The 23,274-nt window shown below is 46.5% G+C and overlaps 1 protein-coding gene across 2 annotated transcripts; it reads left to right on the top strand.

Moving 5' to 3' along the window:
- Positions 1-1,557: 1,557 nt before the first annotated feature.
- On the top strand, positions 1,558-13,134 carry ZNF619 (zinc finger protein 619). Of its 2 annotated transcripts, none has more exons than XM_055320885.1 (5): positions 1,558-1,667; positions 2,355-2,440; positions 6,420-6,546; positions 7,116-7,232; positions 9,475-13,134. In XM_055320885.1, the coding sequence occupies exons 2-5, from the start codon at positions 2,417-2,419 to the stop codon at positions 10,908-10,910; spliced, it is 1,704 nt and encodes a 567-aa protein (XP_055176860.1). In that variant the 5' UTR covers positions 1,558-1,667; positions 2,355-2,416; the 3' UTR covers positions 10,911-13,134. The 2 variants fall into 2 exon arrangements, with proteins under 2 accessions (XP_055176860.1, XP_055176861.1); XM_055320886.1 differs by having other exon boundaries at positions 7,119-7,232.
- The last annotated feature ends 10,140 nt before the right edge of the window (positions 13,135-23,274 follow it).

The raw sequence follows: 23,274 nt of genomic DNA on the forward strand, positions 1-23,274 counted from the left end.
CAGTTAGGAGGCAGCTACAACAATCCAGGTAAGAGGAGATGCAGAACAAGGGATCAGTTATGACTCCCACACGAATGATTTGGTTGGTGGATGGAGAGGGGTGCTGAAACCATGCTCCACAGGGTTAATGAGGTAAAATGTTACCAGCAAGACCTCCACGGAGCCCCTTTCTTCACAGGAATGTTAACTTTATCTTTTAGAGGCAAACAACAGGAAGAGCTCCAGCTGGCCTAAACCAGTTCCAGCTCTGACCACTGGCTCACACTGTGATCTATCTAGATCATGGAGTATTTTGCCTCATTAAAATCTCACTCCAGAGAAGCACAAGCTTTATTAACATAACACAGAATGCATGTATAGGCATGTTTTCTAAGTACACCTGTGCAACCTTATGCCCACCTTTACATGTGATGACAAAACTCTCCTTTCTGAATATTCATGCTAACCTAAAATAAAAAGAACCCGCTCACCTCTGCTGTGCGAGTCACAGCCTTGGGAGTGATTCCTGGTGATTCCTTCAGTGCAAAAAAAGTTTCCTTTGTCTGACAACTCCACCTGGTGTAGTCTCTACCTGTAACGCACCAAGAAACAACTCACCTCGTTGGGTTACAGTTTGTGGGGGGGCAGGGGCAAGGCAACCCTGGAAAGTGGAACAGGAGGGCGAGGAAAGGAGGATGAGATCAGCCTGGAACAGTTTTAGGTTCTCGTGGATTAGCCAAGTAGAAAGAGACAGCAGGCAAGTTAATACGCAGGACTTTAGCTCAAAGGGGTCTGCACAATGTCTGGCCAGGAGGAAGCTGTGCTACCCTATTATTCTACCGGGCCTGGGGAAAGAGATAGGGGAGCGTGTCACAGGGAGCCGGCCACCACACAGGAGTATGTCAGCGCTTCTTTATGCTGCAGATCCAGAGCTGACTCCGTGACTGTGCGGAGTTCGAGTTCGAAACTACTGCCGGTTCCCAGTTAAGGAACGGAAGCACAGGGGATCCCCGGGGGGCGCAGCGGTTTGGCGCCTGCCTTTGGCCCAGGGCGCGATCCTGGAGACCCGGGATCGAATCCCACGTCGGGCTCCCGGTGCATGGAGCCTGTGTGTCTCTCTCTCTCTCTCTCTCTCTCTCTCTCTCTCTCTCTCTCTGTGACTATCATAAATAAAATTTAAAAAAAAAAAAAAAAGAAAGAAAGAAAGAAACGGAAGCACAGAGTTTCAGTCACCCGCACGGAGCCTACAGCGACCAGCTGGTGGAGCCGGGGCCCGAACCGGACAGTCAGACCTGGCACTTGGCGATCTCAGGTGCCGGGCCAGTGGCCGCTGGACAGAGCCTGGGGCCGGGGGTTGGCGAGGCGGTCACGATACTGCCGGCGACCCTCGGGCCGCACAGTGCGTGGCGGGCTCGGGGTCCCGGGCAGGCGCCCCGCGCAGGGCCGGACGCAGGCGGCGCGCCTGGCTCGGCACCACGGAGACGGCGGCCTCCCGGCTTCCTAGAGCGGCGCGGGCGGGGAGCGCCCGGGCTCGCGCTTCCGCCTCGGCTGCGCCCGCGCCCGCGCCCGCGCCCGCCCCCGCCTCCGTGCGGCGGCCCGGCCCGCGGGGTCCCCGAGCTCGGGCGGCGGAGCTGCGGACGCGCCCTCGGCCTCCTGCCCCGCGGCGCTGGCCTGACCCCCGGCTCGCGGTACTCGGGGTGGGGCCGGCGGCGCGTCGGGGCGGAGCGTTCCGGTGCCCGTCGCGTCTGCGGGCAGCGCCGAGCCCTGGGGCTGGGGCGCCGAGCGCTTCCCCTCCCCCGGGGCCCGGGGCTCCGTTTTCCTGCTTTGCTCTAAATTCTCGCTTTGGGTTTTTGCCACGTTTGCTAGAACCGTTCGGGACAAACTACTACTTAGTAATTCATTCGTAGTGGCCCAGGGATTTCCTTGACTCTTGCCCCGCAGACGTTCTTTCGAGGAATTTTAAGCCTCACCAGGCAGATTTGTAGAATTTATTTATTTTTTAAAGGTTCTATTTATTTATTCGTGAGAGACAGACAGAGAGGGGGAGAGAGAGAGAGAGAGAGGCAGAGACCCAGGCAGAGGGAGAAGCAGGTTCCCTGCAGGGAGCCCGACGCGGGGACTCGATCCCGGGTCTCCAGGATCGCGCCCTGGGCTGCAGGCGGCGCTGAACCGCTGAGCCACCGGGGCTGCCCCAGATTTGTGGAATTTATAGATGCAGGAAGCAGATGCAGCACCCCATGAACCACTGGAGAAGGTGCACCGAGAGCATCCACAGTGTCCCAAGAATATTGTTTCCAATGAGAGAGGCAGGGAGACGGAGGGGGAAGAGGTGGGGAACAAGGCAAGGTCAGCCTCATTGTCATTCTCTCTCTTAGCCCCGCAGGTTCTTGCCTTTCCAAACAGAGAGGGCAGTGCATGAAGCCAGGGGTCATCAGCCATGCTCCAGACAGTGTGGCCCCAGGTGAGCTGAGCTTTCTTCCAGCTTTCCACATTCAGAACAGATCTGATCCATCACTACAGGAGTAGTAGCCTGACCTGGCCAGTGTTGTGCCTAGCTTTGCATCCATCAGTTGAGTATGGCAGAGGAGTATGTTAGGGGAAGTGATGAGGGCGAGTAGGTAAATGGGAGGATCGGGTTGCTTGGAAATGAGGGAAGCTCCAGCTAAGAAACTCTCCAAGAAAGTGAGGATCTGTGCAGACTAGGGACCATAAAAGTATGGCTCACAGATGAGCAGCTTCGGCATCACCCAGGGGCTTGCTAAAAAGGCAGAATCTTAGGCCCCGACACAGATATCCAGAATCAGAATCTATGTTTGTATGATATCTGGGGAATGAATGGACAAGTTAAAATTTGGGGAGTGCTAGTCCGCATCACACCATACAGAGGAAGGCCACATGCTGCGTTTAAAAAGGCATTCCCACAGGAGGAGCTTGCCCTGTAGATCACAAAGTCAGTGCACAATGAAGCCAGCACTGAGGAGCCTTTGGAGGGTGTGGATTGATGAGGGAGGTAGATTCCTGGAGGAACACGGAGTTTGGAGCTGATGCCAGTGCCACCAGCCCATTGCAAAGATTATAGCTTAACCTCTGTGAAAGCCTGAACCCTTTGTTGGCACAAATTCATACAGCACTGGAAGCAGTGGTCCTTCCAAAAATTTCCTGGCACTAGAGGATGCTTGCATTGAATTTTTCTCCAGCATTCTAGATCATGTCATGAGAAGCCTGGTGTCTCATGTAATGGATGTGTCATGTAATTAGGAACCCTGTTCAAGACTCAAGGATGATGTGTATGTAGACACTGGACCATCCACCCCTGTTCCAGCACTTAAGCCAAAATTAGTTCCAAGTCAGGAAATGTTTAAACATCTGTAGGGGCAATCTCTTCTCTCCTAGTGCTTTATGTGGGGTATGGTAGTCACTCAGGATTGGGTTCCAATAAGGAGACCTGAAGTGACAGTGGCTTAAAGGAGATAGAGGCTTCTTTCCCATGCAAGAGAAGTCGGGGAGAGGCGGTCCAGGGATGTTGTAGCAGTGCCAGTGTTATCACACACCAGGCTCTTTCACTTCACCATCAGTGTTATCACTTCACCATCTTACCACTGACTCTTATGTTCAGGGCCATTTCACGGTCCAAGGTGGCTGCTTTATCTCCAGCTATCATGTGTGCATTCCAGATGGAGATGACAAAAAAGCCTAACCTCTCATTTGTTTGCACGCTTTCAGGAACCTTCCCGGAGAGTCCCCAACAATTTTTGTACTTGTGTTTCATTGGCTTCACTTAGTTGCCAGAGCTGGGAGCAGCCCCAAGTAAAATTACAATTTGATTATTAAAAAAGAAAGGGAGGGAAAAAAAATACACATGCATATATGTTTAGACAACGGTCATGCTTTTTTTTTTTAAGATGTATTTATTTGAGTGAGAATGAGGGAGAGAGAGAGAGAGAGAGAGAGAGAGCGTGAAGGGGGTAGGAGGCGAACAGAGGGAGAGGGGGAGAGAGAGAATCCTTGAGCAGACTCCCCACTGAGCATAGAGCCTGACGTGGGGCTCGATCCCCACACCCTGGGATCATGACCTAGGCTAAAATCTAGAGTTGGCCGCTTACCTGACTGAGGCATGCAAGCCCCCCTAGACAACTGTGTTATCTATAATCTCTATGAGAAATGTTCCCCTAATCTCATTTGTACTTGTAAGTGCAGGGATTTATATAACACCACGTGCCAGACAATATTTTAGTTCATTACATGTATCAACTCATTCCACCCTTATAAGAGCCTTGTAAGATAGGCACTCCTATTATCCCAGTTTTCCAAGTGGGGAAACCGAGGCAAAAAAGTTTGAATATCTCATCCAAGGTCACACAGAGATGGGATTTGAACCTGGGGATTCTGAGTTTAGAGCTGAGTTTGTCAACCTCAGTGTTATTGACATTTTGGACCAGATAATTTTTTTGTTGGTGGGGAGGGTCTCCTGTGTGTTGTAGGATGATTAGCAGCATCCCTGGCCTCTACCTACTAAATGCCAGTAGCACTCCCACCATCTGATGGTTGTGACAACTAAAAACGTCTCCAGGGGCGCCTGAGTGGCTTAATCAGTTAAGCCTCTGCCTTCAGCGCAGGTCATGATCTTGGGGTCCTGGGATCGAGCCCCACATTGGGCCCTGCACTCAGTAAGGAGTCGCCCTCTCCCTCTGCTCCTCCCTCCCACTTGTGTACACTCTGTCTCTCAAATAATTATTATAAATAAATCTAAAAAAAAAACAACAGTCCCAGATAGTGAGTGCCATATGTCTCCTTGTGAGCATTTTCCCGTTGAGAAGCACAGCCCTAAAGCCTGTGCTATTTTTCTCTGTGCTATGCTGCCTCCAAACCCACTTCCCCTATAGGGGAATCAACAGCCCTGTTTCACATCATGGAGAGGGACTAAGTGCTAGCAAAGGACAAAAGTGGAGTGATCAGAGATGAAACAAGATGTTGAGAAGCTGAATGTTGTAGGAAACAAGGAACAAGGAATGCACCAATTAGAGGGGTGTCTCAGAGGTGTGGAGGGGTAGAAAGCCATGATATGAGGAAGGCAGGTCAAGTCCATGTTCCCAGCTGTTGGCTCTGAAGGAAGTAAAGAGAAGTTTGGTTAACATTTGGGGTCAGTGAACTATTTATTATGTACTGTCCAGTAAGGAAGCCACTAGCTATATGTGCCTGTTTAGAATTAATTAAAGTAAGAAATTCAGTTCCTCATACTAGGCACATTTAAACTTCCTGGTCAAGGTGATATCTGATTTCTTCAGTGTCTGGTTATTATCTTTCCTTTGCAACTATTCAGAAATCTATGGGGAGACATTTAAGATCATGCAAGTATCCTGCTCCTCACCAAAATCTCCTCCTAGATTTAGCATCCATTGATGATTCTTGTCTGTACCAGTTCTTTATCATGATGGCTGCAATCCTGCAGTTCTTCTGTAGTTCTGTTTCTTCCATCCAGCAAGACACTAGGCAGTTTGTTGACAGACTGAGATGTAGAGTATAGTGTAAGACAAGGAGAGACGGCATAGTGCCCCTCATTTATATAAGTGGTTAGTTCATTTTGAAATGTTTGCTTCCTTATACAACCTTAAAATAAACACTCAGATAAAGAAGACTCCTTCTTGTCTATTTCAAGGTGCTTAACATCACTAATTCCCATCATCTATAATAGAGAATAATAATTCTTACTTCACATGTGTGTTCTGATGATTGAGTGAATTGATGTAAAAGTAGTTGGCATAGGACAAGGGATGGTTTCCTTCTCTCCTGAGAACATGGAAATGGCCCCATCGGGAGGCAGTGAGACACACTTGGCGCAGAGGGCAGGTTGGATGGAGCTTAGATGATCAGGGAGCAAGTCCATGCTCAAGGATGGAGACTGCCATCCTGTTCCTGGAGTCAGGTGTTAGGGGAGGAGGTGTCACTGCACATTGCCTTCAAGGGACAACCAACTCTCTGATAAGACCTTAATCAGACCATATTCTCTGATTAAATCTGATAAGGCAAGATGGCAGAAAGAGGGAGAACCAACCAGGGTGAAGGGAACTCTGTGCCCATGGAATTGTTCCTCTGTCTATAAAAAGACATGGAAGAAAAAGACCAGAGAGAAATCCAGTAGATGGAGTCAGGGTAAAAGACAGATACCTGCTATGGTCATTTTAGAGAACATTCTAGAAAGATCAACCCAGCTCACGGAACCAGACATGGGGGTGATGTGACCATCAGGCAGGTGGGCTCCAGAGGTATGCACATGGAAGATGTGCTGAGGGCTGTCCTCACCTAGGGTACTTTTGTGGCTCTCCAGTATAAGTCTCCCATGGGGCTCCGAGCCATGGACTCCAGTAGAGTCAGCTCTTCCCTGGAGTTCAGGTCCCTCCTCAGCGCTCACATGGGGCTTGAGCAGGAGCCTGTTGTTCCAGGGGCCAGTGACCTTTGAGGATGTGGCCGTGTACTTCCCCCAGAGTCAGTGGACCAGCCTGGACCCCATGCAGAGGGCCTTGTACCGGGAGGTGATGCTGGAGAATTATGCAAACATAACTTCCTTGGGTAAGTCCTTCCTTGTCCCTGAACTAGCTCTGCCCAGGGGCTGCTGGCTTCCTCCTTGGTGGGTCTGGGATCTCCTGTACCCCTAGGATTGATGTGCCATGAGGCGAGCTTCCTAATCCCCCATTTCTGGTGCAGCTAATGGAGAAAGATCTAGGCTCACTTTGGTTTTCAGAAGGACTTGCCTCTTCACTTCTTCTTGGTGGGGACTCTCCTGAGAGGGGTTTTTGCTCAGCACAGACAGCTGAGCGGGTTCCTGGCGGCCCCACCTTCGCCCCTCCACTCTTGTAGTACCCTGAAGTCCTGGGCCCCATTTCCCCTGTGTGAGAGGCTCCTAGGACCCCTGGACACACCTCTAACTACAGCAGGAGCTTTCTGTCTTCTCTTATAGAGCTAGAGTACGCTTCCTCTCCAGCAAAACAATTTGCGCCTTCCTTAGATCCCCAGATTCTCTCCACACTGAGCTCACTTCGTGTCTCAGGATGCTTAGTCACCTGGCAAAGCAGATGATGGACGGACAGGTGTCAGCAGGGACCCTGTTCAGCTTCTTGTTCCTTTTCTTTCTTCTTCAGCAGCATTTCCATTCCCCAAACCAGATCTGATATTCCAGCTGGAGCACGGGGAAGCACCATGGGGCCTGGATCCCTGGATACCCATCGAGGGAGAGGCCTTGGGATGTGTCCACCCAGGTAAGCAGGAGAACCTATCACCTTCCTCTTTGGCTTGGCCTCCTCCTGTCTTTTAATGATTCAACATGAAAAGAGTTTTGCTTCTGTCTTACCAGTTCTTGTGAGGGTGAAGATGGTCACTCTCATTCAGGAGAAAGCCCCTCACTAGAGCTTCAGCCCCATACTGGAAAAGATCCACCCAGAAATTTCTTTTTCTGTTATTTTTCTTTGTAAAGCTAAAGGATTTCAGAGACACTTAGTGAAAAAAGGCTTTTGGGGGTCAATTTAGGAATATAAATACAATATAGTAAGAACTTGTTTCTTTTTTTAAGACTTATTTATTTATTTGAGAGCAAGAGAGAAATGGGGAGGGGTAGAGGGATAGGGAGACAGTCTTTTTTTAATATTTTATTTATTCATGAGAGACACAGAGAGAAGTCAGAGACACAGGCAGAGGGAGAAGCAGGCTCCTCGAAAGGAGCTCGATGTAAGACTTGATCCTGGAACTCTAGGATCACATCCTGAGCCAAAGGCAGATGCTCAACCACTGAGCCACCCAGGTGTCCTGGGAGAGAGAGTCTTAAACAGACTGCACTAAGAATGGGAGCCTTATCCCATGACCCCTAGATTATGACCTGAGCTGAAACCAAGAGTTGACGCTTGACCAACTGAGCCATGCAGGAGCCCCAGAACTTGTTTCTGTAAGAACATTTTATGTATGTGTGTATGAAATTGTACATGGGAAGAGAACTTCCATGAACTCCTAAACATTATTAGCTTTTGAAAGAAAGCCTGTTTATTTATTGGGAACAAATGCTTTCCTGTTTTGAAAGGTACAGAATTGAGGTGAATGAGAACCATCCAGAGATTGGGTGCTTAGCCTTCTCATTCAGTTGGCTCTGTTCTCATGCTCTTTCCATTCCTTATGTTGTTCAGAGTCTTGTAAACCAAATGCTCCTTCCTAATTTGGCGCCACTTCTGTCATCATCTGTCCCTTTGGGTTGACTCAGCACTTCCTATCATCATTTTTTTTTAAGATTTTATTTAATTGAGAGAGAGAGAGAGAGAGACAGAGAGAGGGAGCATAAGCAGAGGGAGAGGGAGAAGCAGACTCCCTGCTGAGTAGGGAGCCCAATGCACGACTCAATCCCAGGACTCTGGGATCATGACCTGAGTTTAAGGCAGACGCTTAACTAATTGAACCATCCAGGTGCCCATTTCCCATCTTGATGAGAAACCTTTTCCTGTCGACCGCCTGCAGTGGACAGTGTTTTCCTTTGCCACAGCTGTGCATGGTCTGTTTAGTGTGCCAATGGCTTTTTAAGCCAGCACTGTCTAGTGATAGAAATGTTCTATATCTGTGCTGCCCAATATATTAGCCATTGTCCTCATCAGTGCTTGAACTGTGGCTATACAAACAAGGAACTGAATTTTAAATTTTGTTCCATTTTAATTAAATTTAGTTAGCCACATCTTAGTCAGTGTCTGCCTTCGGCTCAGGTCATGATCTCAGTGTCCTAGAATCAAGCCCCATGTGGGGCTCCCTACTTATTAGCAGGGAGTCTGCTTCTCCCTTTCCCTCTGCCCCTCCCTCTTCTTGTGCTCTTGAGCATGCTGTCTCTCTTTCTCTCTCTCAAATAAATAAATAAAATCTTTAAACAGCCAAAAATAAAAGAAAAATAAGAAAATAAATTTAAATAACCACAGTGTCTAGGGTTGCCTTATGGGCAGTGCAGCTTAAAACAATTACAAGAACAGCCTCCACCTGCCTTTTTAGCTTCTAGATCAGTGGTTTCGAATTCTAGTGAGCATCCGAATCTTGTGAGGGGCTTGTTAGAACGTGGACTTATTGGATACCACCTCCGGAGGTTCTAATTCAGCAGGACTGGAGTGGGGCCTGGGTATTTGCATTACTAACAAGTTTCCCTGAGGTGGTAGTCCCAGGACCACGCTTTGAGGGCTACTGTCCTTGAGAATCTCAAACCATATCTTTTAAACTCTGTAGAGTATGCGACTCTTGGTCTCAGGGTCATGAGTTCAAGCCCCACATTGGGTGTAGAGATTATGTGATATAAATAAGTAAATAAAATTTGAAAAACTACGTAGTTGTAAAAAACCTAGTTCTTCTAATAGAGAAGACTCAGTTAAAAAAATTAGTCTGGACTATACTAAAATAGTATAAAATCTGTCAAATCCATTTTTTTAAAGTAAACTCTACATTTATAGCTTAAGTGCTTCCTCTGTTTTCTTTTTATCATGTGAGGTGGTAAAAACAAGACTGAGAATGAGGAGCAAACCCCAAGACTGAACATTTCCGAAGACTCAGTGGTCCACAGGCTGATGGTGGAGGGGCTGCTCAGAGAAGCTCCCCAGCCCCCTCACCATAAGGATAGCTTAGAGAAGCCACAGCTGTGTGACATAGGGGAGAAAACAAACAAAGGAGTTTTCACAGACTTGCTGGCCCAGGATTACAAATCCTCCAGCATTGAAAGAGAGGAGACAGTCAGGCAACTAGAAGGAAATGCTGGTGTCAGCACACATTTCCTTACACAGCAGGGCCTCCCCAGAGGACAGGCAGTTTATAAATGTGCATGTGGCCGGTATTTCAGTCAACACTCAGACCTTCTCCAGCATCAGAGGATTCATACTGATGACCAGCCCTACAAGTGCAAAGAATGCGGGAAAGCCTTCAGGTATAACTCAAAACTATTCCGGCACCAGAAAACCCACACCGGGGAGAAACCTTACTCATGTCAGGAATGTGGACAGGCCTTCAGTCAAAATTCCCACCTCCTTCAGCACCAGAAACTCCACGGTGGACAGAAGCCCTATGCATGTAAGGACTGTGGGAAAGCCTTCAGCTACAACTCAAAACTCATCCGGCATCAGCGAATCCACACCGGGGAGAAACCCTTTAGGTGTAAGGACTGTGGGAAGGCTTTCAGGTGTGGCTATGACTGCATTGTCCATGAGCGAATTCACACCGGGGAGAAGCCGTACGAATGTCAGGTGTGTGGGAAAAGTTTCAGTTCAAATTCAGTCCTCGTTCAGCACCAGCGAATCCACACCGGAGAGAAACCGTACGAGTGTAAGGAGTGTGGGAAAGCCTTCCGCCGAAGCTCGGTATTTCTCCAGCACCAGAGGCTCCACACGGGGGAGAAGCTCTACAAATGCAAAGAGTGCTGGAAAACTTTCAGCTGTAGCTCACGCTTTATAGTACACCAGCGAATCCACACTGGGGAGAAGCCCTATGGCTGCCTGGAGTGTGGGAAAGCATTCAGTCAGAAGGTAACCCTGGTCCAACATCAGCGGCTCCACACAGGGGAGAGGCCTTACGAGTGCAAGGTGTGCGGGAAAGCCTTCAAGTGGAGCGCAAGTTTCATTCAGCACCAAAAGTTGCATGCTCGCAAGAAAGTGGCCCAAGTGACAGGGCCAGCCACACTGGGGCCCCGCTGCCCCTCTTCTAGCTGCCCCCCTCTGCCTGCCCCACGTGTGCACTCTGCCCCCACCGTGCCAGGGGCTGCCTCAGCTTCCCCACATCCCATGCTCCTTCCTCCCTCCATGCCTGTCTTTGTGCTGCTCCCCTTGTCTGAAATGGCCAATTCTTCACCTGTTCAAATAGTGCCTTTCTTTCAGGATCTCACTTCCCCTGGGAAGTCCTCCACTGGGAGCCCAAATCCTTTGTCCCGCTCCCCCTGAGCTCCCTCACATCCTCCACCACCTACCCACCTAGACTTATCAGTTTCCCTGGGCTCCTGACCATGTCTGTGTTGTTTCTCCTCTCATCTTCCCAACTCCATTTTTGTCCTCACACTGAAGAACTGGGTTTGATTCCTCTCTTCCATGCCCTGGGTAAGAAATGGTAGGTGTTGTCCTTTACAGTTTCCAGTTTGGGCCTGTACCATCAGTCTACTAGATTTGGTAGAGTTTACAGAACATTTTGGGGCTTAGGGAGATGGCATTCCAATGGCATAGCCTGTTGTAATTCAAGAGAGAGGAGATTCAAAAGCTGTGGGAGGAGGTAATGAGAGAAAGTATCCAGTGATTGCTTTCAGAAATTAAGGAGGCTCATTTGGTGGGGCAGTAGCAAGGCTCGCTGTGTGGAATCTGAGCCTGGAACTTCTTATTACCTTGATAATGACCATTATGAGGATCCTGTGTAACTAGGCAATAGACCGAGGAAACCACCAGTGAAAAGAATATGAAGTGATGAGTCAGCATTGGTAGCAATGTAAAATCATGTCTCTAAACCTCTTTGGAAGGGGATGTTTCTGTTTGGGTTCCTTTTCTATTCCTGTCCACATCTTTGTTTAATTTCAGTGCCCACTCAGATATGTAGGTATGAAAAGTGATTTGGGCCTGTCTAGTAGAGGGCAGGTGCCTGGTTATAGCCATCTTTCAGTTATACATGGAATGAACTTGGCATCATGCTGGCGAGCCTCTGAGGAAAGGTGAGAAACCTGACCCTGACTTACTGTAGCTCCTGCCTCAGAGGAAAGATCATAATTAATCATACACATACTTGGATGTATTCTCACACCTATTCCACATCCTCTGATTAAATCTGAATTTTTGAGTCCTGGTACTTTTTTTTTTTTTTTATGATAGTCACACACAATGAGAGAGAGAGAGGCAGAGACAGGCAGAGGGAGAAGCAGGCTCCATGCACTGGGAGCCTGACGTGGGATTCGATCCCGGGTGTCCAGGATCACGCCCTGGGCCAAAGGCAGGCACCAAACCGCTGTGCCACCCAGGGATCCTGAATCCTGGTACTTTTTTAAAATATTTTTTTATTTAGCCATTTGACAGAGAAAGGGAGAGAGAGAGGGCACAAGCAGGTGGAGTGGCAGGAAGAGGGAGAGGGAGAAGCAGGCTCCACACTGAGCAGGGAGCCTGATGTGGAACTTGAACCCAGGACCCCAGGATCATGACCTGAGCCAAAGGCAGACGTTTAACCAACTGAGCCACCCAGGCACTCCTGTTTATGGACTCTAATTTTACCAGATGTTTTGATGTCACTGGTTTAGTTATACTGTTCATCTAATGGTATGGGCCCTGATCCTTCTCACAATCACTGCTTCAGGACCGTGTAGCAACATATGGAAACGTACTTTACATAGTTAAGGAATTTAGCACTAAGGAAAGGATATGTACGCTGTTATGATAACACCATACTATTATGTCTGCAAGGGAGGGCATAAAGAAACATTTTTGGTTAGGCTTATTGAGATATACTTCATATCCTTTACCCTTTTTTTAAAATTTTTAAAAGATGTATTTATTTATTTATGATAGAGAGGGACAGAGACACAGGCAGAGGGAGAAGCAGGCTCCATGCTGGGAGCCTGACATGGGACTTGATCCTGGGACTCCAGGATCGTGCCCTGGGCCAAAGGCAGGCGCAAAACCACTGAGCCACCCAGGGATCCCCGCTTTACCTTTTTAAAGTAGACAGTTTGGTGAACTTTGACAAATGAATACAGTTGTGTATCCAAGGTACAGTTGTGTATCCAAGGTAAAGAAAATTTCCATCACCCTCAGCATAGGGAGAAATTTAAATGGTTTGTGGGATGTTGGAGGTTTTTCTTTATTTTCTTCCTTGATAAGATTTGTGTAATACATATAATTCAGCAGAAGAAAAGGCAGAAACCAAACTTACCTTCAGGGCTTCCAGACTCTGCAAAATGCAAAGATCCCTCACCTAGAATCAGTTTTAAGAAAAGCAGTCAAGGGATCCCTGGGTGGCGCAGCGATTTGGCGCCTGCCTTTGGCCCAGGGCGCGATCCTGGAGACCCGGGATCGAGTCCCACGTCGGGCTCCCGGTGCATGGAGCCTGCTTCTCCCTCTGCCTGTGTCTCTGCCTCTCTCTCTCTCTCTCTATGACTATTGTAAATAAATAAAAATTAAAAAAAAAGAAAAGCAGTCAAAATGCAGGAAAATGACAATGACTGGTTTCTTTGTCATTATTTCCCTCACATACACTATATATATATATATTTCTAAATATATAGATATTTAGATCTATAGATATAGATATAATATATTTATTAGAATATAATAAATATTTAGATCTATTAGATCTATTTAGATCTATTAATTAAATATTATTAGATCTATATAGATATATTTCTAAATATAATATATATATATATATATATTTCTAAAAGTCCTATTTCCCACAAGCACTATTCAACAGGACCTCAGGGCTTCTGGGAGGATTAGAGAAAGAAGAGTGGGAATGAGAGGCTCTGAAACTAGCCAGACTTCAGAAAAGTAGAACTTCTAAATATAGTTTAAGGTGAGAAGCAAGCAAAAAGTGTAGGGAAAAATAAATACCAGCTCTGGCTTGAAAAATGATTTTTGATTCCTCACAGCCAATAGATCTATGGGTTTCTGATGATTATTGTTGTTTTCTCATTTATTTCTTCCTTTTTCATTAACTCAACAGGCATGTAGGGTTGCACATTGTTGCACAAATGTGCAATACAACCTCCACAGCACTTATTAGGTGCTAAAAGATGAATAACGTGCCATTCTTTCTAATGTAGGGACCAGTGTCACCAGGTTGTCTGGCATTTAGTAGGCACTTGGGTGTCTTTTGACAAGAGCCATATGTAGCTCACAGAAAGGGCAGTTGTATAAAAATAAACTTATATGTCACTTAAATTCCAACGTAGAGTTCTTCCAAGAGTTTGATTTTCTCTAAAGTGCAATGACAATGTCTAAACATACCTACTCCCCCCTCCCTCCCAAACTTATTAGTTTCACATGAGCAGGAGTACTGCCCACCTCCTTCAGGAAAGGGATATGAGCATCACAATACCTGAATTGTTTAGTTTTGTGACTTTTGCCTTTATCAGTGAGTTGGCTAGGTTAAGACCCTTTAAAAATAACAAACTTACTTTAATGAACGTAAATACACTCAATTATCAGGATTCCTACAAGTAGCCTGGCAGCAAGGGCAAGAGTGCAGCAGGAGATCTGGAGCCTAGAAGACCCAAGCGGGAACAACAGGCTGTCTCTGCTTTCTTCACTTCTGACCACTAGTCTCCTCTTTGCAGTGCTGCTGTCTCTGCCCATAGGCACACAACAGAAGTTGCCCTAGGTTTCATGTTTACAACTCCATTCCGGGGAGCAGTCCAATCTCCCAGGCTGTGGTGCATTTCTGGGAGAGAATCTAATCTCACTTTAGGTGAGGTGTTCACTTGTCTACTCCTTGCTGGCAGAGGGGTTAGGTCACATAGTGAATGAGGCTGCTCTGGTCCCACTCTGGTAAGGGGGAGTTAACTGGGCTGATCAGACACCTGAAAAGTATCTTGCGGACTTCTGAGATCACAACCTTTTCTCTTATTTCTATTGTTCCAGGTCTCCTGGCACTAAGATAACTGAGGAGAAGCTTCAGGGTATTTTTTCCCCAATGTCTGGAATTTAGCTTTGACATCCCTCTAGGGGAGGTGTTGATCATCCTCCATTAATGTTTCTTGGTTCACAGTAAGCTCTCAGTGTGTGCATTCAGATCTTTTGTTGACAACTTGTGACTGGCTAGTGTTGGGGTGGAGGAGCTAGTGGGTTATGGGAAGTGAGGTAATGGTTCCCTCTGATTTCCACATACTCTGTATTTGGGATAAACAGGCACTTCTGGTCATGAGTTGAGTGAGAGTGAGTCTCTGTGCCTCTTGGGCCTTTTCCTTTGGGGTCTGTGTAGTCCACTCAGCAGCTGCAAGGCCAGCTCCCTGGTTAGAGCTCTCCATCTGGTTCATTTCTTGTTATAGTTATTGATTTTCCTTGTCTTTCCACAGCCACTCCAACATGGAAGTTGGCTGGTGGTAAAAAACAAGGTGGCTGCATGATTTCTCCTTTAATCTAGCTACCACTGCCATGCCTCCTGAAGGAATAGGCCTCCAGCAGGTACTCCCTCCATCTTCCTAAACTGTTCCTACCCCATCCCTCATTCCCTGAAGCTGAGATTTCTAAGTAGCACCTTCAGAGAGCTCTCATTCTGTACACTGCCTGTGTCCTTTATGGTAACAGAGATCAGGCATGTTGTGGGCAGACCTCCTCCTACAGTCCAGTGTAAATTGTAATGTGCTCAGTTGTCCTCAGTGTTTACAGTGTGAAGTTGGGCTAATTCTCTAGTTTCTGGCCTTCTCTCCAGGTTAGCACTCAGTATGTCAAGTCTGGCCCTACTAAGACCTCAGTTAAGGGAACAGTGATAGAGCACAGACTCCAAATTGTTCATCTTCACCAGTCCCGCCCCTGCGTTGGGTTCCAGGAACAGTGGGGGCTTAGGAGGTGCACACAGCTGTTTGCCTGTATGACGCGCCCTGCAGGCCAACAAGTCTGGCTTTTCCATCACAGCTGCACGTGGAACCCCCAAACATCTGCGTAGTTCCTGGCCCTGCTGCAGCCCCATCTGTGGCCAGCTGCTGAAGTGTGCGCAGGCAGGCAGGCTTGCAACAAGACCGCTGCTAGACATCTGCAGCACTGACACCTGCAGTGAGGGCGCGGCTTTGCAAGCAGCGCAGGAGCGTCCGGGACCAGCGCACCACCGAGAGCGAAGCCTCCGCTTCCTAGAAGGGGAGGCGGGCTCCGGGGGCTCCGGCTCGCCGCGGGGTGGCCGAGCCCCTGCGCTCCGCAGGAGGGGCGCTCGGTTGCGGCCCGCTGGTGCCCGTGAGCCGTCTTCGGCCTCTCGAGGGTCTGGCCAGCCTTGACCGGGAAGCGCCTGGCCCAGGGGACCAGTGATCTGCGCCCCGGGCGGTGGAGCGCGCTCCCTGGTCTGCGAGCGCACCTGCCTCGTGCCACCGCCCCGTCGCAGCTGGAGGTGGCGGCTGCAGGTGGCGGCTGCAGGTGGCGGCTGGCGTCCCGGCTCCCCGGGGGTCCGAGCGGGTCTGCGCCCGCCGCCACCCAGGGGCGCACTGGAGCAGCTTTGTCCTGCTTGGACTCGCGGCCACGCCGCCACCTGCAGCTCGTCCCGCAGCCCTTCTGGGTCCAGGCGTCCTCCGCCCTCTTTCTCTCCAGAGGCGGCCTCTCTTCGTCGTGGTGTCCAAGATGGACAAAGCCCGACAGGTTTTAATCAGTAATAACTGTTGCAGGAGGGAAGAGTCCAGGGTGAACTGAATGCAGCTTTGACTGCAAGAAGTGGCGTGGCTGGACTTTTTAAAAGGAGAATGGACCGTGTGTGTGTGTGTGTGTGTGTGTGTGTGTGTGTGTGTGTGTGTGTGTGTGAGTGGAGGCCCCGGGGAGTCAGGGAGAAGTCATGTGAGACCCATATGGTTTGCTAGCGGGTCTCAGGGAAGTTTGGCTCCTACCCTCCAGAGACTGGGAGACAGGGGCCCTGTCTTCAGGTGTTGGGTGGAACGAACACTAAATTCTTTTGGCAGCCCTGAATTTTCTCAGATAGACACTCTTGAGTGTTTGTTGGTCTTTACACGCCAAGGTTAAGGCTGAGTAGAGAAAGGGCCCAGGAGAGACCGGCTCGAGTTTGGCCAAGGACAGAATCTTTGTCAATGGTCAGGGTCACTGAACATGCTCAGTAAAAACAATTTTCTTCTCCAACCCAGTCACTGAAGCCAGGATTCTCCAGCTGAGACTCAGTTCCGGACAATGGAGTGTAGTGGTTTATTTTGAGAAGCTTTGTGCCTTGCCAGCAAGAATGTGGAAAAATACACTGAAGGAGTAATTACAACTGTGGGTGAGGGTAGGGGCCCAGCTGCCCTGGAGTGGTAGGACAGTCATTGTTTTGAGTCTAGGAGTCCGGGACGGTGAGTAATAGATGTACTTACAGGCTGCAAGAGAGGGGAAATCTCACGTGGAGGTCTTCTGCTGTCTTACTCTCAGGCTCTTCCTTTTCCAAAATTAGGGAGCCATGCGGGAAGCTGGGACTCAGTACCTATGCTCCAGAAAGTGTGGTCTTAGGTGATCTTGATAACCTTTCTTATATTAGCTCTCAGATCAGCATAGGACTCAGGCATGACATGGCTTCCCCTTGCTACACAGTTATGGAAAGTGTATATGTGTGTCTATGCACATGACGGTGTGTTTGGGAAAAGTGGTTTGAGGTGACATGAGATTATCCAGGGAAATATCTTTGATTGGAGAGAGGACATGCTATTCAGAAGATCCATTTAAGTGTGTGAAGTTGGAAGCACCTGCCAGTAAAACTTTCTAGGAACTATAAATCCATATCACTTTCAACAAATGAAGTCTATCAACAGGCAGGAAAAGCCTTTTAGGGGAATATGTTTGCTCTGTAAATTGTGTATGCAGAAGAGCATAAGATTAGGGCTTTTCTGTTCATTCAGTAGGTATGTACTGAGCACCCTATGTGCCACGCCATGAATTAGGCTTTGGAAGTATCAGGGAAACATCACTAATTGTTACATAATGTATTGATCTCTTACTTTTATAGATTCATTCATTTAACAAATTTTATGAAGTTCCTACTTTGTGCCAATGCTCATCAAAACTGCCTTCATAAAAGAGCTGAATAAATGACAAGAGCACATGTTCCTGAATGAGACACATTAGTTTTATGAAACTGTCGCTTCACAAATCTATAAATCAAGGCAATCCCAATGGAAATAATTTTTGTTCCAAAGTCCTAAAGAATCTGGATTCAGAAATTTATATGAAAGAATAGGTCAAAAGATTAGCTAAGGATATTTTGAGAAAATAAAAAAGGGAATTTGCTCGACCCAGATAGCAATATTTTCTTGAGATCTTGGTTCTCTACCGCTACCCCTACTTTAGTACATACTCAGGGCCTCCTAAGTTTCTAAAGTTTCTTCCTGAGTAAGATAGTTGTGCTCCTTCTTTAGAAGGCTCCTCTTTCCCCAACCCACCCACCTCGTCCTCCTGGGTGTTCCACTTCCCTTTCCACTTGCTAAAAGCAGAGGATGAGCTGAAAGGAGTTCCAGAACCACTTTGATTCCCAGTACTCTTCTGTTCTAATAGCTCTGGTGGAGCAAGGTAAGGTTCCATGGGCCCAGATGCCTGCACACAGGTTGGCTGAAAGGTCAAGAGAGAGGTCAGTACAGGTAAGTAGGAGAATCTATGAACTTCCTTTCCAATTCATCTCTCCTTTTTTTTAATAATTTATCACACATGGGACACCTGGGTGGCTCAGTGGTTGAACATCTGCCTTCAGTTCAGAGCATGAACTTGGAGACCCAGGATCTACTCCCTCAGTGGGCTCCTTGCAGGGAACCTGCATCTCCCTCCTCTGCCTCTCTCTCTGTGTCTCTCATGAATAAATAAAATATTTTAAAGATTTTGTCACACAAAGGGGTTTTCTTTCTCGAATGGCTGCTGTGGGGGATGAAAATGGTCATTCTTAAAGTATTGTAGAATTTTTGGCAGAGGCTCACTGGATTACCAGCCCTGAACTGGAAAGGACCTTCCCCAGGGATCCGTACCTGCAAGGGTTCTACAGGTTTTGCCACATATTTGTGTTACCACCCTCCTCCAGCCACACACTTTTTTTTTCATGTAATGGGATAATTTAATTTTCTACTATTTTCAGTACAAAGATGCATTTTATGTTTATTTTTATATTTTTAAAAGATTTTATTTATTTGAGACAGAGATACAGAGACAGCAGGGGCAGAGGGAGAAGCAGACCCCCTGCTGAGCAGGAGCCAGATGCAGGGCTCCATTCCCTGACCCTGAGATTATGACCTGAGCGGAAATCAAGAGTCAGATGCTTAACTGACTGAGCCACCCAGGTGTCCTAAAAATGTAATGTCCCTAAACATTGACCTAAAAATAAACTTGGTGAGGAATTCATGGTCATAACTGGGATGGAGACTAGCTTTCTTCATTTGAAAGAAGTCCATTAAGTGAGATTTTTAAAAATCCAGAAGAGTATATTGTGGCCTTTCCTATTCTTCTCAGCCTCTTCTAATTTCTCAAACTATACAGTGTTTATATAGCATTTCCCCTTTTAATTCAGCCCTACTGTTACTTTGAAGCAGTGCCTCTCAGGAAGGACTTTACTCCAGGAAGGACTTACGACTATTTTGGTGAGGGGACGCCTGGGTGGCTCAGTCTGTTAAGCATCTGCTTCGAGCTCAGTTCATGATCCCAGGATCCTGGGATGGAGCCCTGCATCAGGTTCCCTGATCAGCGGAGAATCTGCTTGTCCCTCTTGCCCTGGCTTGTTCTCTCTCTCTTGCTCTCTCTCTCATAAATAAATAAATTCTAAAAAAAAGACAATTTTGGTGAAAAAACTTCCCTGCATCTACTGTGAATTCTCTTTATGGGCTGTTTAGCCTGGTAATGACCTTCACGGGGGAACTCAGAGGACTTTTCTTCCATTCTTTTTTAATGGGTAGGAAATAGGTAGGGCTCAGGAGGAAAAAAATAAAAATTCAAGCTTAGTGCATCCAGATGCAGATGCATCACTGCATCACTCCCACATCATCTCTAAGAAAAACAAAACTGGAGAAAAAAAGATAATGATTTTGATTTCTGGAAGTTATATTCATTAACTGTGTTTTCCAGTAGTAATTAGGAAGAAAACTTTCAGTAGAGAGGATCTTTAGTGTAGCGAGTAGGGGTCCAGACAAGCTGGAGGTGCACCATCTTTTTTCATAGCTAGTCTACAGGACAGAGGAACCTCTGAAAAACCATTGTATTATAGCAGTGTAAGACCAGGAGAGAAAAAGATGGGATCTCTGTGGTCCTATTTGATGGACAGGAATTTGTCCTGCGCATAGTCCATCATATGGAACACTGGGAAGGCTGAGACAGTATGCCTTAAATTATTTGTAATAGTCCTTGGAGTATTTATAAAGAGCTTGATCGTAATATTAGATTTCAGAGACCTATTCTGCAGTGAGTTAGTATTTTTTTTATCAATGACAAGATAAAACAGAATAAAAGCCCATCTAGAATAATGCCTTATATACAATATAGGAAAGATAACATCTTTGATGGAGAGAAAAACCTTTGTAAACTGTACAGATAAGAGAAAAAATCTAAATGCTCCTTCAACACTTAACAGAAAACAGTTTTCCTCTCAGATACTAAAGGACTAATGGAACTGGTTTTGGAATAGGATTTAGGCTTATAGTCAGAACAAGGACGTTGGGCAAATGGTAGACAAAATGAAAGAAGATAAGCTGAGTGGGAGGGAAAGGAGTTTCCTTAGAAGAAAGTTTGAGTCCATAAAAGGCAGGCCAGGCAGATATACAAAGGAGCAGGACATTCCTATATATAAATGGCCTTAAAGATACAACTAAACATCTTCATTAATAGAGGGCAAAAAGAAGGAAGAATGGGGAGGACATCATGTCCAGGGAAGCATGGATCTGTTGTGGGGGAAACTGTGGACTCAATGTGACAGTTGTCCATGCTCAGCAGCAGGGCTGGAAACTTGTGTCCTCATACTGTTAAGAGTAGGCAGATAGTCAGGTTCTAAGATACCCCTGGAGACCAGCACTAAGGAAGTCATGGCCAGCTATCAGGAAGCTCAGAGTCCTGTCCTGACAGTGTTCCACAATAGGCCAGATCAAACCAGATAAGCCCAATATGGCAGATGCCATAACAGGAAACTCCTGATCAAATTAGGAAGAAAAAGGAGGAAACCCACTTTTCACCCCAAGTAATGAATATTCTGCCCCCTAGTTAACAACTCTCAATAAAAGATAAAAATCCAATGGACTGGGCACACATCTCTCTCTTTTCTCTGTCTCTCTTGAGGTCACCTGCTCTTATATCTCACGTGTATTTTTCACTTTAATAAACTTTCCCACTTGTGTCACTTGTCTGCTGTGCTGTGTGTCTGTCCTTGAATTCATTCTCATGACAAGACCAAGAACCTTCAGTCGCTCCTTTGGGTCTAGTTGGGTCAAGGCCCCAGGGCCTGAGGTCTCCCCATTTTACCCAGCAGCAATAACCAAGGAGGGTTTGTAAAAAACCTAGGATATCATAAAGTCAAGCAGTGGAAAATAGAAAGGCAACTAGGAATTTTTAAAAATTGTGCAATAAGAAAATATAATCTTTGTACACCATTTGGCTCTATAGTGAACACTGTTTGCATGGTACAGGGAAAAGGTCTTTCTAAATTACTGGAATAACCAGAGATAGAGATATTGTTGGGTGATATCTGGGCACTGCAATCATTATTGCCACCTACAGATTCTGGCCATATTGCAGGGACCAAAAAGGCCCAGAATTTATAAACATTCCTTTACACACAGCAGTGCACAAATTTGTGTGTGTGTAAATTCTTCTGACTAGCTTACCTTGAGTATAAAAGCATGGCTCGCAAAAGAGGAGTTGCTCTGATACAGAAGGACCCACTCCAGTATCCTAATGCAGGGCTTGATCTCAGGACCTTGAGATAATGACCTGAGCTGAAATCAAGAGTTAGATGCTAAACCGAATGAGCCACTCAGGCACCCCTGCTTCTGCTTTCTGTGGTTACCTCATTTCAAATAAAATTTCATAAAACTTTTGCTAATTAAATCTTATTTAACCATATATAAATGTTGCATGACGTTTTCTCAGGGTATTCGTCATTTGTTAGTTTTTAGCAGTGATAATTTGGTATTGTTTCCATTAGTTTCATATTTCTTTCGTCTTTACTTTCTTTGGCATAAACGTTCAGACATTAAATATTACATGTGTGGGTAGCCCGGGTGGCTCAGCGGTTTAGCACTGCCTTCAGCCAGGGCCTGATCCTGGAGACCCGGGATCGAGTCCCACATCAGGCTCCCTGCATGGAGCCTGTTTCTCCCTCTGCCTGTGCCTGTGCCTCTCTCTCTGTCTCTGTCTCTCATGAATAAATAAATAAAATCTTTAAAAAATATATTACATGTGTGCTTTGTAATGTCTTAAGTATATTGAATATAACACCTTCCTAAGACAATGCTGAACGAAGATGGTCACACAGCCATATTGTAATTAATGAAAGAAATGACTTTTTTGTGATATGTCAAATGTTGAAATAATTGCTTTTTTTCAAAGATTTTATTTATTTTAGACAGAGGCAGAGAGAGAGAGTGATTGACGGGGGGAGAGAGAGAGAGAGAGAGAGAGAGAGAGAACAAGCAAGGGGAGGGAGAGGGACAAACAGACTCCATGCTGAGCAGAACTTGACTTGATCCCATGACCCTAAGATCATGACCTGAGCCAAATCAAGAGTCAGACGCCCAACTGACTGAAACACCCAGGTGACCCAATTGTGTTTATCTTAATAAACTTTGTTCTGGCATAATTTGTAATGTTAGAGCTTGGAAATTTTTAAATCTTTTCCATGTAGATTAATAGTATGATAGTTTAACTGACTTAACAGTAAATGGCCTTAAGGTTTTTTGTTTTTCAACATATTGGCCTCATGATTTGGGGAAGATGCTCTTGTTTAAAAGTCCTTAAAAGAAACAGCCTTGGGACACCTGAGTGGCTGTCTGTTACACATCTGCCTTCAGCTCACATCATAATCCTGGGGGTCCTGCCTGGAGCTTGGTGTCTGGCTCCCTTTCCCTCTGCCTGCTGTTCCCCCTACTTGTGCTCTTTCAAATAAATAAGTAAAACCTTAAAATAAAAAAAGCAGCCTTGATGCAGCCTGGCTAGTTCCAAGGACCTAGAGGGGGTCCTACAGGCCCAGCCAAGAGTACTTGGCTTTGCACAGGATGGAAATCAAACCAAAGCTGAGAGATTAAGAGCATAGATACAATCAGAGCATCTGAGAGCCTTGGAAAGGAAAGGGAGGGAAAGTAAGTCTCATCTTTGCTTGGGACCTGGGGTTTTTATTGAGGACAGTCTGGTGCACTGGTTTTCTCAGTAATCCAGAAACAAAGATTTAGGTGTTCTCCATAAGTCACTATGCCCTGGAGGCAGGGGTCTTAAATAATTGATCTTGGAAAACTTTCATAAAGACCCCACTCAGTCCTTAGATACTATCTTCTGTGTTAGAAGACTCCAAAGAATCATTAAATCCTTGACCTTTACAAGGAGGACATATATCATCCATTCTATGACAGTTGTGTAGGTCCGAGTAAGAATAGAAGCAGGAAAAGGAGTTAGCAGTTTTTCCCTTTAGTTTCCCTGTCTCAGCCTG

Source organism: Nyctereutes procyonoides, unplaced genomic scaffold, assembly GCF_905146905.1.
Source record: "Nyctereutes procyonoides isolate TBG_1078 unplaced genomic scaffold, NYPRO_anot_genome, whole genome shotgun sequence".
Classification (NCBI taxonomy): domain Eukaryota; kingdom Metazoa; phylum Chordata; class Mammalia; order Carnivora; family Canidae; genus Nyctereutes; species Nyctereutes procyonoides.

Coding starts and splice junctions, on each gene's coding strand:
- ZNF619 (XM_055320885.1), top strand. CDS start 2,417: ATGCTCCAGACAGTGTGGCCCCAG. Junction 2,441..6,419: donor TCCAGACAGTGTGGCCCCAG/GTGAGCTGAGCT, acceptor CTGTTGTTCCAG/GGGCCAGTGACCTTTGAGGA. Junction 7,233..9,474: donor CTTGGGATGTGTCCACCCAG/GTAAGCAGGAGA, acceptor TTATCATGTGAG/GTGGTAAAAACAAGACTGAG.